Source organism: Phalacrocorax carbo, chromosome 1 (genome assembly GCF_963921805.1).
Source record: "Phalacrocorax carbo chromosome 1, bPhaCar2.1, whole genome shotgun sequence".
NCBI lineage: Eukaryota > Metazoa > Chordata > Aves > Suliformes > Phalacrocoracidae > Phalacrocorax > Phalacrocorax carbo.
Window position 1 is genome coordinate 2,110,093 of NC_087513.1, and position 17,167 is coordinate 2,127,259.

Consider the following 17,167-nt stretch of genomic DNA (forward strand, 5'->3'; position numbering starts at 1 on the left):
CCCTCCCCAGCGCCCCCAGTACCCCTCCACCCCACACTAGTGACCCCAATCCCTCCTCCGCCCCTCCCCAGACCCCCAGTCCCCCCTCCGCCCCTCCCCAGCGCCCCCAGTCCCCCCTCCGCCCCTCCCCAGCGCCCCCAGTTCCCCGCCTCACCCGCGCCGCCCGGGCACTACAACTCCCGGCAGCCCCAGCGGCCGGTACCGGCAGCGCGGGGGCGGGGCGGGGCGGGGCGGAGGAGGCCGGAGCCCGGAGCCCGTGGCCGCCGCGAGGCTGCCGGAGCCGGTGGGCCCGGGCCATGGAGTACCGCGCAAGGGGCAGCTCCCTGCTGGACGAGATCAGTGCGTGGGGGGCGGCGCGGCCGTGGGGTGCAGGGAGGGGAAGGGTCTGTCTGCTCCGGGAGGAGAGGGCCGGTGGTAGCGTTGGGTTTTGGGGGGTGGGCAGGGTGGTTTGGGGGGTGGGCAGGGTGGTTTGGGGGGTGGGCAGGGTGGTTTGGGGGGCGGGATGGATGGTTTGGGGGGTGGGCAGGGTGGTTTCGGGGTGGGGTGATGGTTTGGGGGTGGGCAGGAAGGTTTGGGGGATGGGCAGGAAGGTTTGGGTGGGTGGGCAGGGTGGTTTGGGGGGTGGGATGGATGGTTTGGGGTGGGATGGATGGTTTGGGGGGTGGGCAGGGTGGTTTCGGGGTGGGGTGATGGTTTGGGCGGGTGGGCAGGGTGGTTTGGGGGGTGGGCAGGGTGTTTTTGGTGGCCGAGTGGCCTCTCCAAAGGAAAGGGATAAAAGGAAGGTCTGGATGCTCCCGGGAGACCCCATGCTTCTGGGCAAGGGGAATTATCATTTTTTCCCCATGAACTAATGTGCATGTGCGATCTGAAGAGCCAGTGTTGGGGCGCTGGGGGAGAGGGGATGGCCCCCGCCTTGGAAGGAGATGGATGTGGGTGGGAGCCACGCAACACCCCGCAGGGCCCAAACCCTGCCTCCCGCCAGCTGCTGCCCGCTGGGTTACCTCCTCGGGGCTGGAGGTGGGAAAGCTGCTTGCATAGCTACCGAGAAATCGTGTCCCTGGGATGGAATGTCAGGCCAAGCCCAGCAACCTGCCTTGCGAATGCACTGGAGCGAAGACCGCAGCGGGCGCAAGGCTGCGCTGCCTGGCTGGTTCCCCTGGTAGGGATGCTCTCTAGGTGCGTCACGAACTGGCCGTGCTCCCCTGCGCTGCGCTTCCGTTGGCAAGGCAGAGGCTGGGTCTTGAATGGGCAGATTTAGGAGGTCTGGGCACGGCTGTGGTCTCCCTCCTGATCCATAACCCCGGGTGCGGCCGGCTGGATGTGGATGGAGCCGCATCCGTGGGGGCTGATGATGTTCTCTCTCGCGTGAGCCTGCCCCGTAAGGAACTGTGCAGCAGGGGAGAAGAAATTTGAGGAGCCTGCAGTTTGAAGTTTGGGGTTTTTTTGGAATATATGATAGGCCTAGTCATGGTTTTAGCTGGGATAGAGTTAATTTTCTTCCCTGCAGCTGCCCCAGTGCTGTGCCTTGGGCTCAGTATGAAAACAATGTTGATAACACACCGATGTTCTGGTTGTTGCTGGGCAGTGCTTGTACGAGTCAAGGGCTTTCCCAGCTTCCCATGCTCTGCTGGGGGCACAAGGAGCCGGGAGGGGAGGGGGCACAGCCAAGAGAGCTGATTCAAACTGGCCAAAGGGATATTCCATATAATGTAACGTCATGCCCAGTATGTTAACTGGGGGGGAGCTGGCTGGGGGAGGCAGGGAGCATCGGTCGGCAGGTAGTGAGCAGTTGTATTGTTTGTGGTTTTGGTTTTTTTTCCTTTTTTTCCTTTTCCTTTTCATTATATTATCATTATCATAATTATTATTTTAATTATTAAACTGTTCTTATCTCAACCCACAAGTTTTTTTTTCTGCTTTTGTTCTTCCAATTCTCTGCCCCATCCCACAGGGGTCGGGGGAGTGAGCGAGTGGCTGCGTGGTGTTTAGTTGCTGACTGAGGCTGAACCACGACACTCCTTTAATGAAGTACTGCTGGGCTTTGTTCTTCTTCCCAGTCCTGTTGGTGACAAAGTGATGCTCTTCAGTTGTCTGGCAATTTGAGGGCTCCATCCTTAGACAGGCATAGTCTTTGCTGGGCTAAAACCCGGCTGGTGGCCAAGCCCAGAGAGTTGGGGTGATCGGAGCTAAATCCAGTTGGCGGCCGGGCACGAGCGGGGCTCCCCAGGGCTCAGTGTTGGGGCCAGCCTTGTTTAATGTCTTTATCCATGATCTGGGTGAGGGGATCGAGTGCGCCCTCGGTGAGTTTGCAGGTGACACCAAGCTGGGCGGGAGTGTCGATCTGCTGGAGGGCAGGAAGGCTCTGCAGAGGGACCTGGGCAGGCTGGATCCATGGGCCGAGGCCAGTTGTGTGAGGTTTAACAAGGCCCAGTGCCGGGTCCTGCCCTTGGGTCACACCAACCCCAGGCAGCGCCCCAGGCCTGGGGCAGAGGGGCTGGGAAGTGCCCGGCGGAGAAGGCCCTGGGGGGGCTGGCTGACAGCCGGCTGGGCATGAGCCAGCAGTGCCCGGGTGGCCAAGGAGGCCACCAGCCCCCGGGCTTGTGTCAGCCCTGGTGTGGCCAGCAGGAGCCGGGCAGGGATGGGGCCCCTGTGCTGGGCCCTGGGGAGGCCCCACCTCGAATGCTGGGCTCAGGTTTGGGCCCCTCGGGACAAGAAGGGCCTTGAGGGGCTGGAGCGTGTCCAGAGAAGGGCAGCGGGGCTGGGGCAGGGTCTGGAGCACAAGTGTGCTGGGGGGCGGCTGAGGGGGCTGGGGGGGTTTAGCCTGGAGAAGGGGGGGCTGAGGGGAGCCCTTCTCGCTCTCTGCAGCTGCCTGAGAGGGGCTGGAGTGAGGGGGGGGGTTGGTCTCTGCTCCCAAGTCACCAGTGATGGGACGAGAGGGAACGGCCTCAAGCTGCGTCAGGGGAGGTTTAGGTTGGAGATGAGGGAAAATGTCTTCCCTGCCAGAGGGGTCAGGCCCTGGCACAGGCTGCCCAGAGAGGTGGGGGAGTCACCGTCCCTGGGGGGGTTCAAACACCGTGCAGACGTGGCACTTGGGGACATGGTTTAGGAGGCCTGGGGGTGTTGGGTTGCTGGTTGGACTTGATGATCCTAGAGGTCTTTCCAATTGTAATGCTTCTGTGATTCTGTCCTCATTTGGACTTCTTGGTTCTCCTGACCTATGCTGTGAGAAGCTCCAGTAAAGGAAAAACATTCTGCCCAGGGATATTGGCAAAGGGAATGAGGATCTAACAAACAAATAAAAAATCCTGAATATACGGTGTGCTGTGAAAATGCTGGTGATTCCCTTTCAGGGGTGATTTCAACCCACCGTACACCTCAGCATTGTGTTATTCTTTGGGTCTGCTCCATCTTTCATAACCACTGGCTTGTCTTGACATTTACTGCTTTATGCTGGTAAATAATTGCTGTGTTTGAGGATGGAGAGAGGGATGGTCACTCCAACTGAACTACATGACAAGGTGGTTATTTTTTTAAAAACAAGGCAAATCACCCTTTTTCTCCTGCTCTGTCAGTGCTTGCCTTGAAATGGGGGTCTTATGGAGATAGATTCAAAGGGGAGGAGCTGTAACTACAAGGTCTGGTTTGCCAGTGGTTTATAGTGTCGACCTTTATGCGAACAGCACCATACTGCTCCTCTAAGCCCTGCTTTTGCAGGGTACCAAGGCACTTATTTTTACAGAGAGGACACGTTTATCTTGCTGAAGGTTGCATGAAAATGCACGGGGCTGTTTGTTACTCGTTGCTACCTTGAAAGCAAAACACAACTGAAAGGAGATGATATTGTCAGTCAGTGCTGGCAAGTGGAGCCCAGACTTGCCCCGTGTAGATGTAGATGCTCAGCAAAGGAGTTGAAGCTAGAAACTTGGATATTGAATCTCCGTTGACTTCGTGAGAAGATAGTTTTTGGGTGGGCTGAGTTGCTCTCTGGAGGTCTGCCGTTTGCAGTGGTTTTGGATGGAGCCGGGGGTGACAGCACTCTTAATGCTAAATAATTAAGAGCTCACTGGGATGAATTTAGACCTAATGGATGCTGCTGGGGTTTGTACTTGGATAAAGTTTCCACGTATAGCAAAGTGTTTCAGAAATTGTAAGGGAACCCAGCATTACAGACAGTCCCTGAGAGGGCAGCGGTCAACAGGGAACCCACAAACATGAAGCACCCGATTTAAAATCGTGTGCTGAGAGAGGGCATGGTGCGGAATAAGCTCCTCATTCTCAGCTCTCTCTTCTAGCTGCCAGCCCACGTTCCCTGCCTGCTTTTCTCCAACACAGGGACCCATTTGCTCTGCATATATGGTTTTCTTTATTTACTTATTTATCAATTCTTTCCTCTCCAGGCTTCTGGGCTGATCGAACGCCAGTTCATGAAGCAGCCAGGCAGGGAGAGATCCTGCAGCTGCAGCAGCTGATAGAGAGCGGCGCCTGCGTCAACGCCGTCACCTATGACTCTATCACCCCGTTGCACGAGGCGAGCCTGCGAGGACAAACGCAGTGTGTCAAGCTCCTGCTGGCTGCAGGGGCCCAGGTGCGTATTTGAGACTGACCCAGCTGGGAACATCATCTGGATGTCTGCAGTTATTTCTGGGATCTGGATTCTCCCCGTGTAGCTCTAGGCTCTTCTTCATCACCCTGGGCTTTCTTGACAGTCAGCAGAGGATGACAGGCCTCCTCAGAGGGTGTTTGAGCTTGGTGAGGACTTAAAAAACTGCCTGGAGCATTTCTCTGTCTCTCCCCCTCTCTCCTCACTATCAACTGAGCCCGGGGTGGCTAGAAATCTAATTTAGATGACTCAAGTATCTAAAGCTAGCTGGGTTGAGTCAAGGGGCCAGAAGGGGAGCAGGGGGCATATGGCTTCCAGAGGGGAAGCTTGTGATATCTCACACGCTGAAGACAGCTGTCCTCAGAGCAAAGCCGGTGAAGTGGAGCACGTGCATGGTCCGGGGTCCTTCTCAGCGCAAAGTCAGCCAGCTAGGCTGAGTCCGCTGGTGAAGCCAGGCTTTGCGCTAAAGCAGGTGAGGAATTGTTGTGTTACTCAGCCTCAATGTTTGTGACCTTCAGCAGGAAAGCGGTAGAAAAATATAATGATGGAAATAACAGCCTAAACTTGTGACATTAATGTACGTCTGTGCCTTGAGAGCGATGGGAACAGCACAAGCCAGGTTGCTGGCTGTAGCTACCAACTCTGTCCTGAGCCCAGACTATTTCTAGGGTTAAAAGAAGTGAAAACATAGGCAAGAGGGTACTGCCACACAGCAGCCTGCGGGTACTTAGATTTTTTTTTTGCTACCTTGAAGGTGGATGCCAGGAATATCGACGGCAGCACCCCGCTCTGCGACGCCTGTGCCTCGGGTAGCATAGAGTGTGTGAAATTGCTGCTGTCCCATGGTGCCAAGGTGAACCCTCCCCTTTACACAGCGTCTCCTCTCCACGAAGCCTGCATGAATGGTAAGCCCGCGTGGTCTTGTCTTTGCACGGCTATTTGCAGTTCGGGGGAAAAAAAAAAACCAACAAAAGCAGCTGCTGAGTATCTTAAATTGACCATAAGCGGTTGTTGCTCATCAGACCATTACAGCTTGTAAATATCTCAGCCTTACGTGAGCACAGCTCCCTTGGAAAGCAAAGCACTGCGGTATCCGATGAATAAAGCCATCCCTTGTGTTGGGTGCTTTTAATCCCACATGACAGACACGGGATAAGCTGTTAGGCAGACAAAGCACCAACTTCTTGATCCTCTATTAGAAAACCTTGAGCCAAACCAGTAGCTTTGCTCTTGCGAGCAGAGGGGAGTTCGCATCCTTTCCCTCTGATTCAAGTTGAGATGGGATAAATTGTTCCATTGAGACACAAGACCATCTTAATCAGGTGGTCCTGCCCGAGACCACTCCTGGTTGTCCAGAGCTGATGGATGAAGCTGTCAGGTGGGAAGAAAGTGCCAGGGACTGTTGGGCAGCATCGCTGCCTGTACTGCTCCTTGTCCCTCCCTCAGCCTTTTCCAGCTGGACGGTCTGTCCAGGGAGTAAGAGAAAACTGCAGGAGCCAAAATAATGTTCCAGCTGGCACCTGCCAGCCGCTCTCTGCTCCCCCCGTCCTCTACTCAAGCCTCTCCTGGATGTTTGGATCTGGGTTACGGAGCAAGAGCAAGCATCAGGCGTGGCTGTGGCAGCAGCAGAGGCGGGGGGAGCAGCAGAAAGGGGTTTGAGTGTAATTCCATCCCTGAACTTACACGCACACGAACGCAGAGCAGGAAAGCCAGGATGTGAGAGCGGCAATGTCGCCGTTAGGTGACCGTGACCAGATCTCTTCATTGTTTTGTGCCTCGGTTTCCTCTTTGTAAGATGTAATACCTCCTCTCTCCTCCCCTTCACTGTTTTTTTTTTTATGCTCTCCTGGACAGGGTTTTCCTTCAGCTATGAAGGCTGTGGGAGACAGCATTTTTGACAAAGAGGTAGTTACTTAAATATGTAGTTGTAAGCTCTTGCTTAGCTTTTCCTTTTTAAGCCTTTTTCCTAAGGCTTGTTGATGATGACCGCCTGCTTTCTGTTAAGTTGTATTATTAGCATTGGGAAAAGTAAAGCTGGAGTGGTCTTGAAGGTGATCTAATCCACCCAGGGCAGGATCAGCAATACCACCAGCTCCACGATGGACAGGCGATGTCGTACGAACCCTTGAATCCAGGTTTCCTTGACCTGCCTCCCTACGAGACCTGTTAGCTTTAGCTCAGTGCCGTGCAGATGTGACTCTGTTTCTTGTGCCCTCGATCCTGCAGTGTATTGTGTTGGCTCACAAGCATTCCTATTTTGCAGCCGTCACCCCAAATATTAAACAGGCTGTTTGTGGGTCAAGCTGATCTCAGCACGCCCTATGCTCCCGTTTGAGCTGGGTTCTTTCCTTTGTCTCGGATCTTTCCTTTCTAAAGGTAGCTCAGAGTGCGTGCAACTCCTCATTGACGTCGGTGCAAACTTGGAGGCTCACGACTGCCATTTCGGGACGCCCCTACATGTGGCCTGTGCCAGGGAGCATCTGGACTGTGCAAAGTTGCTGCTCAAGGCAGGTATGGCAGCCACAGGCTTTGCTTCTGGGTGGGCAGGAGACGGTGGTGTCTGCGCAGCGTTTCCCTTGCTCTGCAGCAGCGTTCTTGTCGAAGAGCTTAATCATTCACAGCATAATATAGATGGCAAAGATGAAAGGTTTTGCCTTTACCTGAGCAAAGGTTAATGCTTACGCATCTTTTCAGCGTATGCCTGTCAGTGTCCAGTTCGGGATGTTCCCAGTGAGATTCCCATTCTCTTATTTTAATAAAATTCAGAACTTTTCAGCCCCCTAGAGCAAAATTTCAACAACTTCTTCCCAAAAATGGTATCAGCTGGTGGGCACGCGTTCAGCTTTGGTAGCACAGTCGTATGGTTTTGGATGGGCGTTAGGGAGAGATGTTAGGGTTTGATGTTGTAGAGAAAGCCAGAGATGAAGTCACTTCTTGTCTCAGGGAGATATGGTTAGCGTTATGCCCAGATGAGTTTGCTAGATGTTCAAGTCCATGTTTTGTGCTCCAGTTTTCACATCCTAGTTTTCTTGCTGCTGACTTTGGGGGACTTTGAGGTTGGATTTCTTGCCTTTGCCTGTGCTTACCAGATTTGTCCCAGGGATTTGTTTCACTGAAAATTAGTTGTCTAGAAATTACACACCTAAGCTAGTTTGTTTCCAGCCGCTCTGCTTCCCTGTTATGGGCACCCATTAATTGATTCCCCAGAAATGCCTGTTTCTCCCTGTTAATTATAAGGGCAGTTCGTTGTGGCTACGCACATCTAAAATTCAGTTGTTTGAATTTAGTGAGGTTCATCTCAGCTGAACGGGTCAGTTGATAAAATGCAAGCAGTTGTGGGGGGGGATTGGAAGGACCTTTTGCTGTCAGCTGATAAAAGCCAAACTTTCTTCACAAAAATATCTGTAACTAAAAGTTGATCCTGACGGTGAGCTGCCACATCTCGTGGGTCTGGGGTATTTCTGGCAGCAAAGATGTCACTGTTTGCCTTGCGTGGGAGCAGTCCATTGAGATGACTGGGAATGGCTCTTTGCTGGCTTTGGACAGCACAGATTCAGGAAGCAATTCTGAACTTCGCACTCAGCAGCTTATTTACCCAGTAACATGGACTACAATCCTTTCTCTGCAAGGAAAACATAAAGCCAGAGGAGAAAACTCATGCGTTGCCAGCACCAAGAACTCGTTCAGCGGTTTGGTTTCCTGTTTGTGCTGTTTTGTTTGGATCCTGTTCTAGCTGCTCGTGTGTTTTTAACCAGCATTTTGTTTCTCCACTCAAACCACTCCTTGTGTTTGGGTCAAGTGAGGCTTTCACGAACAGGTTTGTTTTCCTTTCTGGCCGCAGGGGCAAATGTGAACGCAGCTAAACTTCACGAGACAGCCCTCCACCACGCAGCAAAAGTGAAAAACGTGGATCTGGTGGAGATGCTGATTGAATTCGGAGGAAACGTTTACGCAAGGGACAACCGAGGAAAGAAGCCGTCGGATTACACCTGGAGCAGCAGTCCCACGGCAAAGTGCTTTGAGTACTATGAAAGTAAGTGAGATACGATCCCCTGCCCCCGGAATTCAGCGACTGCTAACTCCGTTGCACCACGTCGTGGTTCTCAGTCCAGTTTGATTTGTAGAGCCCTGATCATCTTCCTGTGAGGGTGTAGAGTTCTTGGTGGCAGATGTACTCCAGCTGGCCATAGGCTAGCTCGGCTTAATTGTGGTTGAATGAGCGTGGGAAGATGGTTCAAATCGTGCCCTCACTGAATTCAGGTCCTTCTCACGTGTCAACGTCGGTGTTTATACTTTGGTGCATTAAGTCAGGTCGAGGAAATCGCCCACCTAAAAACTCATTTTGTTTGGGGCAGGGAACGTGTTAAACTTTAGCGGCACCGGCTGTCTGATTTTGAAGGAGACATTTGACTGAGGTTTCAGGATGGCTTTAAATCAATCTTTGTCTTGGTTACCCTTACAGGAGTAATTCACAGACCTTCCCGAGCATTTGCAGACTGCTGCTGCACTAGATGATCCTAAACATCATGGAACAGTTTAGGTTGGAAGGGACCTTTAAAGACCATCTAGTTCCAACCTCCTGCCGTGGGCAGGGACATCTTCAACTAGATCAGGTTGCTCAGGGCTTTGTCCAACCAGGCCTTGAACACTTCCAGTGATGGAGCATCCAGTAGTCCTCTGGGCAACCTGCTCCAGTGTCTCACCACCCTCAAAAAAAAAAAAAATAATTCTTCCATATAGAAAGAAAAAATTCTTCCCTGTGAAGAACAAAGTTTTTTTGGCTTTGCAATCCTTTGTGTGGTGAGCACCTTATAGCCCCTTCTCCCTCTGACTTCCCCCTTAGCAGTCTCTGCTCCAAGTTATTCATCGCTATCTTTTCTTACAGAGCAGTGAAGTGTGCTGGTCTGGCTGGAGCTGAGCTGGCTGAAGAGATTGAATCCTCCATGCCCATAAATATTCCTTATATCTTGCCAGTTTACTGCCCTCTCAACCCAGCTGTCACATGTAGTTGCTTTTCAACGCAGACTGTTGTAACAGTACTGTGCCAGCTTTAATACTATTTTTTTTTTTCCTTTTGATTTGTATCATTAAATTTGGGACTAGATCCAGGACTGATGCAGATCTTGGAGGCTGGGGATTGCAGAGGCTGTGGGGATAGAAATAGCAGCTTGTTAGGACTGGCTGCTTCCAGAGCAATGTGCCCCTGCGTCCGTGCACGAGCACCGACACCTGGCGTCGAGGCTGCGGGCTGCAGACTGGGGGCTGTCTGGAAGGGCCTTGGCGAATTTTACTGGAGCTCTCAGCAGAGTGCTGCACAAAAAGCATTAATGCAATCCTTAGATGGAGAAACGAAGTGGTAAAGAAGTGTTGGAAGTCACTTTTGTTCCTATATACAGTGTTTCTGAGGCTCAATATGGCGCCACTGAGGGAAATCTGAAAGTCTTGGGTAGCCTCGGTGGATCAGAGCAGGTGATCCAGTGGGCACCATTGGCCTTTGGGGGATGCAGGTGAGGAAGGGAGCTGGGAGAAGCGTGCTGCAGCCATGCTTACTGTTTCTGGTGGGAATTGCATCGGGATTGATGCCATGGCTGTGAAAAGTCGAAATCAGGACTCGATAGTCTGAACGACCATTAAGCAGGTGTTCTTTATTGCAGCGCTGGACGCACGGGGGATCACTCCCCGCGCAGGGCTAGTTGCATAATTTATACAAGCTCTACATACATATTCATTAGTTTTCCAGGAAAAGATATACATATTTATTATTTCCCAAGAACTCATTATCATATGCAAATGTCCTTTGCACATGCCTGTTGGTGTCTCCAGGTAGTTGTCAGGGGTATCTGGATGAAGGATATACTCTTCCTCACCGTGTCCTCTAGTTTGCTTTTGCTTTTGCGCAGACTCAGTTCTGAGATTACGTATATATTGTCCTTGAGGGATCGTCTGTTCTGGTGTAGTGTTTGCTCTGCAGTTCCTTATCTTTATGGTTCTGTACATCTGCTTTTCCAAGGTCAAATGTCGTCATCGTATATTTTTGATTAGGCGCTTCTTGTCTTGAAGCCTTTCTGACTCCCCCAAAGCAACAAGTTTTAGTCACAACAGTTCTAACTCCATGAGGATGAGCCTTGAGAGAGCACGTCCGTGGCCCTGCAGTGCCTTCCTTGGGCCTGGGTGCCGTGGGAGATCGAGCGCTTGTCAGCAGAGCCAGGCTTGCAATCACAGTGGGGGCGATGCCAGGCGTCACCCTCCTGGGAGGCCTGTGCTCTGCGGGAAGATCAGCCGCCCTCTGAGCTGCAGCCCTAATTTTGGATCCTCTTTTCTCGTTTTAGAAACGCCTCTGAGTTTGTCGCAGCTTTGCAGAGTTACGGTGAGGAAAGCCGCCGGGCAGCGAGCGCTGGAGAAGATTGCCAAGCTAAATATTCCTCCGCGATTAATCCAGTACCTGTCCTACAACTGACAGGGGCGAAGGTGGCCGGGAAGGACGATATCTCTAGCTCCTGCAGTATGAAGTATCTGTCTCTTTCTCTTCTACCTCCCCACAAAAGACTAATTTTAATTTAAGCAAACCGGTGTAAATAGTATTTATGAGGCAGCACTTCCTCTTCTCCCTGGGCAAAGGCAGGCTCAGGCAACATGTAGCACTGGCTTAAAGTTGTAACCTCTCCTGGGGGGATCGGTTAGACTGTCGCTATGTTTGAAGCTGTAGCGCTCGCTCTTTGAGCGGGATTAATCTTGCCTAATTTTACCTGTCTCTAGCCTAACGGCGTCTCCATATGATCTAGCCAGGCTCCCTTTGCAGTCAGTGGATAGAAATAGATACTTCTGGAGCATGATTCATCTGTCCTGTTTTAGACACCCGTGCTGGGATGATAACAGTATGCCTCGGGAGCACCTGCCCCCACTGACTGCAAAGGGATTTAGAGGAGATACCCTCGGATACAGACATCTGTGTTTCTGCAGCGGGAGCACTGGATCCCACCTCTGTGTTAATAACTCAAATGACAACTGCCTAATGCCAAGGGACAAGGCTCAAGAGACCTGGGCATTCTAGCTGGAGGCAAAATAAGTCCCCAGCAAGCTCAGGACTAATCAGAGGCACTGCAACCGGTTACTGACTTGCCATGAGCTTCAGGGGGCTTTGGCTCAGCACCAGCAGTGAGGACAAACTGCTGCCAGATCAGGGTTGACTTTGCCCATCCTCGCTGAAGGTGAGCCAGCTCTTACTGTAGAGTTCCTCTAGGGTATCACCACATCTAATTTTCAAGCCCAAGCAGGAAGCAGGTCTCTCTGCACGTCCAAGGATGCTTTCCTCCAGACGGCTGGTCCCAAAGAATATTTCTCTGCTTGCTCTGAGCCACCGCGGCCACTCTGTTGGTTTTATATGCAATAAATGGCAGAGCTGCTGCCTGGTGGTGCCTGAAGTGCGGCGAGGACACGTCCCTCGTGCAGGGGTGCCGCAGATCCCCGGGGCGTATACCCACATGTGAAAGGCAATAGGAGGGCTGGGCTCTGCCTTGGATTTTGAGATTTTTATGTTTGTTTTTCCCTCTCTGAGTTTCTCTCTCAGTGCTGGAGCCTCTCCAGAGGTTGGCAGCGGGAGCCAGCCCTGAGCCTTGTGCTGCTGAGCGTTGCGCTCGAATCCGTTGGCTTCAGCAGGCGCGACTGCAGCTTTGCCCTTCGGTGATTTAAACCTTCAGGGTGCCATTTGTATGAGCAGAGCCAAAATTGTCATCTACCTTCCAGATGAGACGTTACGCGTTGTCTGAAGGCAGTAACCTACAGGATATGTGGTACTAAGGGAATGGAACTCCCTCATGCCCTCATGGCAAGTCTTAGCACTGTGATGAGAGCAAATTCCTCTGAACGGCAGCAAACGTGCACTGTCTAACGTGGCATCAAGCTAAGTCAGGGCTCTCAATGTCCTTCGTGCCGTGAACTAGCACTTGAGAGCAAATGGTTGCTTGCCTGCAAGATCTCGTGCTCTCCCAGCCAGCACGATGGAGCTCAGCCTCGGCAGGGAGGGGGAAAACAGCATAAGCGCAGGCTTAAAGAGCTGAGGTGGAACTGAACACACTTTGATGGTGACCAGCAAATCGCTTTGGTTTTGAATTTTTGCTTAGGTTCATTCCCCCCGCACCCCTTTGTTGTTTTGGGTTTGTTTTTTCCTTCCGTGTGGTATCATATAGAGCAGGACAGAAAAACATTTGAGATCCTGCTCTTTGGGGATTGTCTGTTTATAATTGTGATTTTTCTGTTTGAAGTCTGAGAAATGTGAAACTGCCAAGAAGCTCAGGGAAGCCCTAGAGATGTTGTTTTGTGGGATTCATCCCTGTGATCGATAGAATAAAGTTTTTGTATTGTATCTTTCAAGAAAAGCTTCCTCTGCCCAACATGCATGTCCTTGCAGATAAATACGTGTTAGGAAAGTTGCACCTCTTGGTTCTGGGGTGAAAACCTTCCCCCTTGGTTCAAATTCAAATCCCTTGTTAGGTTGTTTTTTTAGCATTGCCTAAGCAATGTAAAAACAAAAGACTCCTCCAACAACTGAGAATAAACTTACAAGTTCCTATTTATGTAATCTTTTTTTTTTTTTTTTCCTCTCTTTTAAGTCATCTCTCTGGAAGGTTCTTAAATTAGCTTTTTTTTTTTTAATATCTCTTTTAAGAGGTCCTCCTGATCCATGGACGCATCCAGAAAGGACTTACCGAGAGAGCTGAGCCCCTCTTATTTGGTGGCGCTAGCCAGACTCATTCAGTAGCAGTTTTCTTAAGACATCTGCTTCTTATGGCCACGTCTGGAGGAAGAGATGTTCCCAGAAGGTCCTCTGAGAGCCAGCGAGCTAGAAAACATCACCCGAGTCGTTCCCCGGTGTGCCGTGGTGCTGAGGCAGGCGGCTGGGTCATGCCATGGCGGTTTATGCCCCGATGGGGGTTTACTTGTGCGTTTCTGGGTTTCTAAACTGCAAGTGAAAACTGAGATTCTTTTTAATCTTTTATCCAACTTGGACTTGATGATCTTAAAGGTCTTTTCTGACCTCAACGATTCTATGGTTCTATCAACAGCTTGTCTAGTCCTCAGTTCTTTTAATTCTGCAGGGATTTTTCAGCTGGTTGTGAAGCATCTTCTGAGCTATTGCGTTTTACAGCTCAGAGTAAAGGCAAAGTAAGTGCCGGATTAAACCAATGCGATCTTTTGGCTTCCCTTGATATCTCAGACTGCAATTTTTGTGGCAGTTAGCAGTTACTGCAGGAGTAGCGGCATCATCCTTGCCGCAGGTATAGTCTGGATAGCTGAGAATCACTGTAGCCGCCCAAACTAAGAGGAAAATGAGCAGCTGTGGAGATAATGTTGCCCTGACAGGGGTTGGGGGCTATGCTGGGGGTCAATTTTGGATTTCAGTTTCCTCTCTTAGTGAATTGCTGAGGGTACCTCCAGTTAGTAATACAAGAGGCCACAGTGGGTCACTGGGGAGCCATCCCCAGCACTCTGCTTCTGCAAACCATCGTACTCTGTCGCCCTGCTTGACATGAGCCACAGAAATGGTCAGCTCATGATTCCCCACAAGACATCCCAGAGGCCGTGGACGCGCTGTTCTGTAGCCCTTTAAGCCGTACCCGTCTCTCGTTGCACCATTGCATCACAGGTACGGGTTGGGACAGGCGGTTGTGGCTGCTCCCAAGAGATTCCTCTTCCAGTTATTTTTGCACTGGTTGTGTTTTGTTTCTTATGGGTATAAGAAAGAAGGTCTCAAGAGGACCTTATCTTCTGGAAGTTTTATCACCCAATTTACGCTTAGTTTATAGGGACTGGGTGCCTTTGTTTCAGTGGCAGCTGAAAGACCCGTGGGTTTGCAGAGTTTGGGGATTGTTGGGTATGAAGGAGAGTCTCTAAATCCCAGGTATTAAGTGAAACTCCTCAGTTGACTCTGCTGGGGTTACACCCTTTGCTTTATTCATATGTCAGGTTCTGGCTATTATTTCACTCCTTTCACCCTTTAATCCAAATGTCAAATGAGGGCATGAATCCAGTGCAAACAAACCCAAACGCACCAGGCCGGTCCTGCTTTCATCCGTCCCCTTCCCGGGCTCCCCAAACTGCAAACCCAGCTGAGCATTTTGGGCCACCTCCCCTCTCCTGTGGGTTTCTCCACCAGCTTTGCTACAGCAGCACGGGGAGCGGTCTGAAATAACCCTGCTGCTTCAGGGAAGCCCAGGTGAGAACAGGGCTTTGCTTTCATCCGTGAAAATCATCTTTTGGACAGTCAGCCTTGCTCCTGGGTGCTGCCAGTTGCTGCTGGCCGGGCTTCTTAAGGTCAGCTCACAAGCGGGGAGCTTGATTGTAGCAGCTTTTCTCCGACTATGTGAAGTTTGTCCAGAAAAAACAAGGTGTGACTGAAGCCAATGCCTTGGAAGAAGGCCTCGAGGTGCTGAAGAATTAACTCCTTGTAACGCCAGCAAATGTTGCTTTCCCCGGACGAGGCGGAGAGGAGCCACCCTTCCCCTCCGTGCATGAGGGAACGATTTATGCCGTTGGTTGCAGCTCCCCAGGTCTCAGCGTGAAAAAACAGTGGCAAAGGGAGGACATCAAACACCAACAGGGTTGGTGTTTTAATTTTTTAATATCTTCAGGGGACTTCATACAAGACAGCAAAGCCCAAGAGCTGCCCTAAGCTTTGCATCAGCAAACAAAGACCTTGGTGTCCTCTGGAAAGTGGCACCTGAAGATGAGTAATGCAGTAGTTGCATCACGTTTAGGGCAAGCATGAGCATGAAGTGTCTGTTCTACCTCTTGATTTAAAAAAAAAAACAACAAACCTCCAAACGCTGAAGATGTTGAGTATTTACCTGAGCTTTTGCACACCCTGTTCATCGCTTCCCTTCTCTCTTCAGGGGAACGAGCGATCTTGCGGACGCTTGCAAGAAGATGGCGCCTGTCCCGCACGCTTGAGCGGGAGCCGGTATAAACCGAGTTGGGGGCGTCTCTGCTGACTCGCACTTGCTTGAGCTCCAGCCTTGGGCAGCTCGGAGGCTGGTGAACATCCTGCTTCCTGGCCCGGCTGCGGCCGGAGCACCGGTTGTTTTGAAATCAGGGTTTTTAAGGCCAAGGTTGTTATTTTCAAACTGAAAGCCAGCACCTAAATCCATAGCAAGGTAGTGAAGCACGAGGGAGGAGAAAACCCTACTGATATCTTAGAGTCTCTGTAAACCACGACTACTTCTAGGTGGCACCTTTAGGTTTGCCTGTGCTGTTAGTCAACCCCAGGCTCTCTTTGCTGCATGCCGCTGGGGACAAAAACCTCCTCTGTCCTGCAAAAAAAAAAAAACCCCAACCAACTCACTTTTTTACCCAACAGCGTAGATACAGCTTGTGCTTTGGTAACTGCCCTATAACTGTGATACCCTGATGCTTCTCTGGGTTTAGGCACTGAGACACCGGGCTCAGAAAGCGTTGACCTCTGTTTGGAAAGAGTACAGCACACTGCAAAGATGCTATTTGTATTTATACTTGATTGTCTGAGTTTTAATGGCTCCTAGCACACCGTGGCGGTAAGATTTGGGCAGGTAAAAATGTGCTGGAGTGTTATTTGTGATTAAAACTCTCTCTGAAAGGTTTCATTTGTGTCCGACTGTGCTTCTTCCATAGACGGTTGGGGTGTGGGGTCGGCACGGGAGCCCCGCCAGCTTTGTCAGCCTCATCCCTAATTGCAACGAGGCTGCGGGCCGGCAGCACGTCAGCCCGTGGCTTTACAGACCTGTGCAACCAGCTGAAATTACCCTCTGGAGGATGAACCAGCCCAGGTCTGCGCTGGCTGGATGGCCACGTCCAAAGAGTTACAGGCAATGGCTCAACGTCCAAGTGGAAATTAGTACCAAGTTGTGTCCCTCAGGGGTCAGGACTGGGACCAATACTCTTTAATATCTTGATCAATGGCATAGTGGGATTGACTCTGCAGATGACACGAGGCTGAGCGGTGCAGCTGACTTGCTAGAGGGAGGAGGTGCCATCCAGAGGGACCTTGACGGGCTGAAGGAGTGAGCCCGTGCAAACCTCATGAAGTTCAACATGGGCAAGTGCAAGGTCTTGCACCTGGGCCAATCCCCGGCATCCACAGAGGTTATTGAGAGGGGCCCTGTGGAGAAGGACTTCGGGGCACTGGTGCAAATTGGACATGAGCCAGCAACGTGTGCTCACAGCCCAGAAAGCCACCCGTGCCCTGGGCTGCATCCCCAGCAGGGCGGGCAGCAGGTCGAGGGAGGGGGTCCTGCCCCCCTGCCCCGCTCTGTGAGACCCCCCTGCAGCGCCGCCTCCAGCTCGGGGCTCCTCAGCACGGGACAGACACGGGGCTGTTGGAGCGGGGCCAGAGGGGGCACAGAAATGCTCCGGGGGCTGGAGCCCCTCTGCTGCGAGGCCGGGCTGGGAGAGCTGGGGTTGTGCAGCCGGGGAAGGGGAGGCTGCGGGGAGACCTTATTGCGGCCTTTCGGTGCTTAAAGGGGGGCTGTGGGAAGGGTGGGGGCGACCTCTTTAGCAAGGCCTGTTGTGACAGGACAAGGGGTGAGGTTTTAAACT

At 51.7% G+C, this 17,167-nt stretch overlaps 1 protein-coding gene across 3 annotated transcripts; it reads left to right on the plus strand.

Annotated features, from left to right (window-relative positions):
* The first annotated feature begins 219 nt into the window (after positions 1–219).
* On the plus strand, positions 220–16,215 carry ASB13 (ankyrin repeat and SOCS box containing 13). Of its 3 annotated transcripts, none has more exons than XR_010371367.1 (7): positions 220–339; positions 4,398–4,585; positions 5,355–5,505; positions 6,977–7,111; positions 8,442–8,633; positions 10,930–11,109; positions 12,156–16,215. XR_010371367.1 is itself a non-coding variant. In XM_064442041.1 (6 exons), the coding sequence occupies exons 1-6, from the start codon at positions 297–299 to the stop codon at positions 11,055–11,057; spliced, it is 837 nt and encodes a 278-aa protein (XP_064298111.1). In that variant the 5' UTR covers positions 220–296; the 3' UTR covers positions 11,058–16,215. The 3 variants fall into 3 exon arrangements, 1 of the variants encoding a protein (XP_064298111.1); XR_010371372.1 differs by having other exon boundaries at positions 13,266–16,215; XM_064442041.1 differs by having other exon boundaries at positions 10,930–16,215.
* Positions 16,216–17,167: the final 952 nt, after the last annotated feature.

What these genes read in the sequence shown, in the direction of transcription:
- ASB13 (XM_064442041.1), top strand. Translation starts at nt 297, where the DNA reads ATGGAGTACCGCGCAAGGGGCAGCTCCCTGCTGGACGAGATCA. An exon ending in TGCTGGCTGCAGGGGCCCAG is followed by an intron (nt 4,586 to 5,354) that starts GTGCGTATTTGA and finishes GCTACCTTGAAG; the next exon opens with GTGGATGCCAGGAATATCGA. An exon ending in CCACGAAGCCTGCATGAATG is followed by an intron (nt 5,506 to 6,976) that starts GTAAGCCCGCGT and finishes TCCTTTCTAAAG; the next exon opens with GTAGCTCAGAGTGCGTGCAA.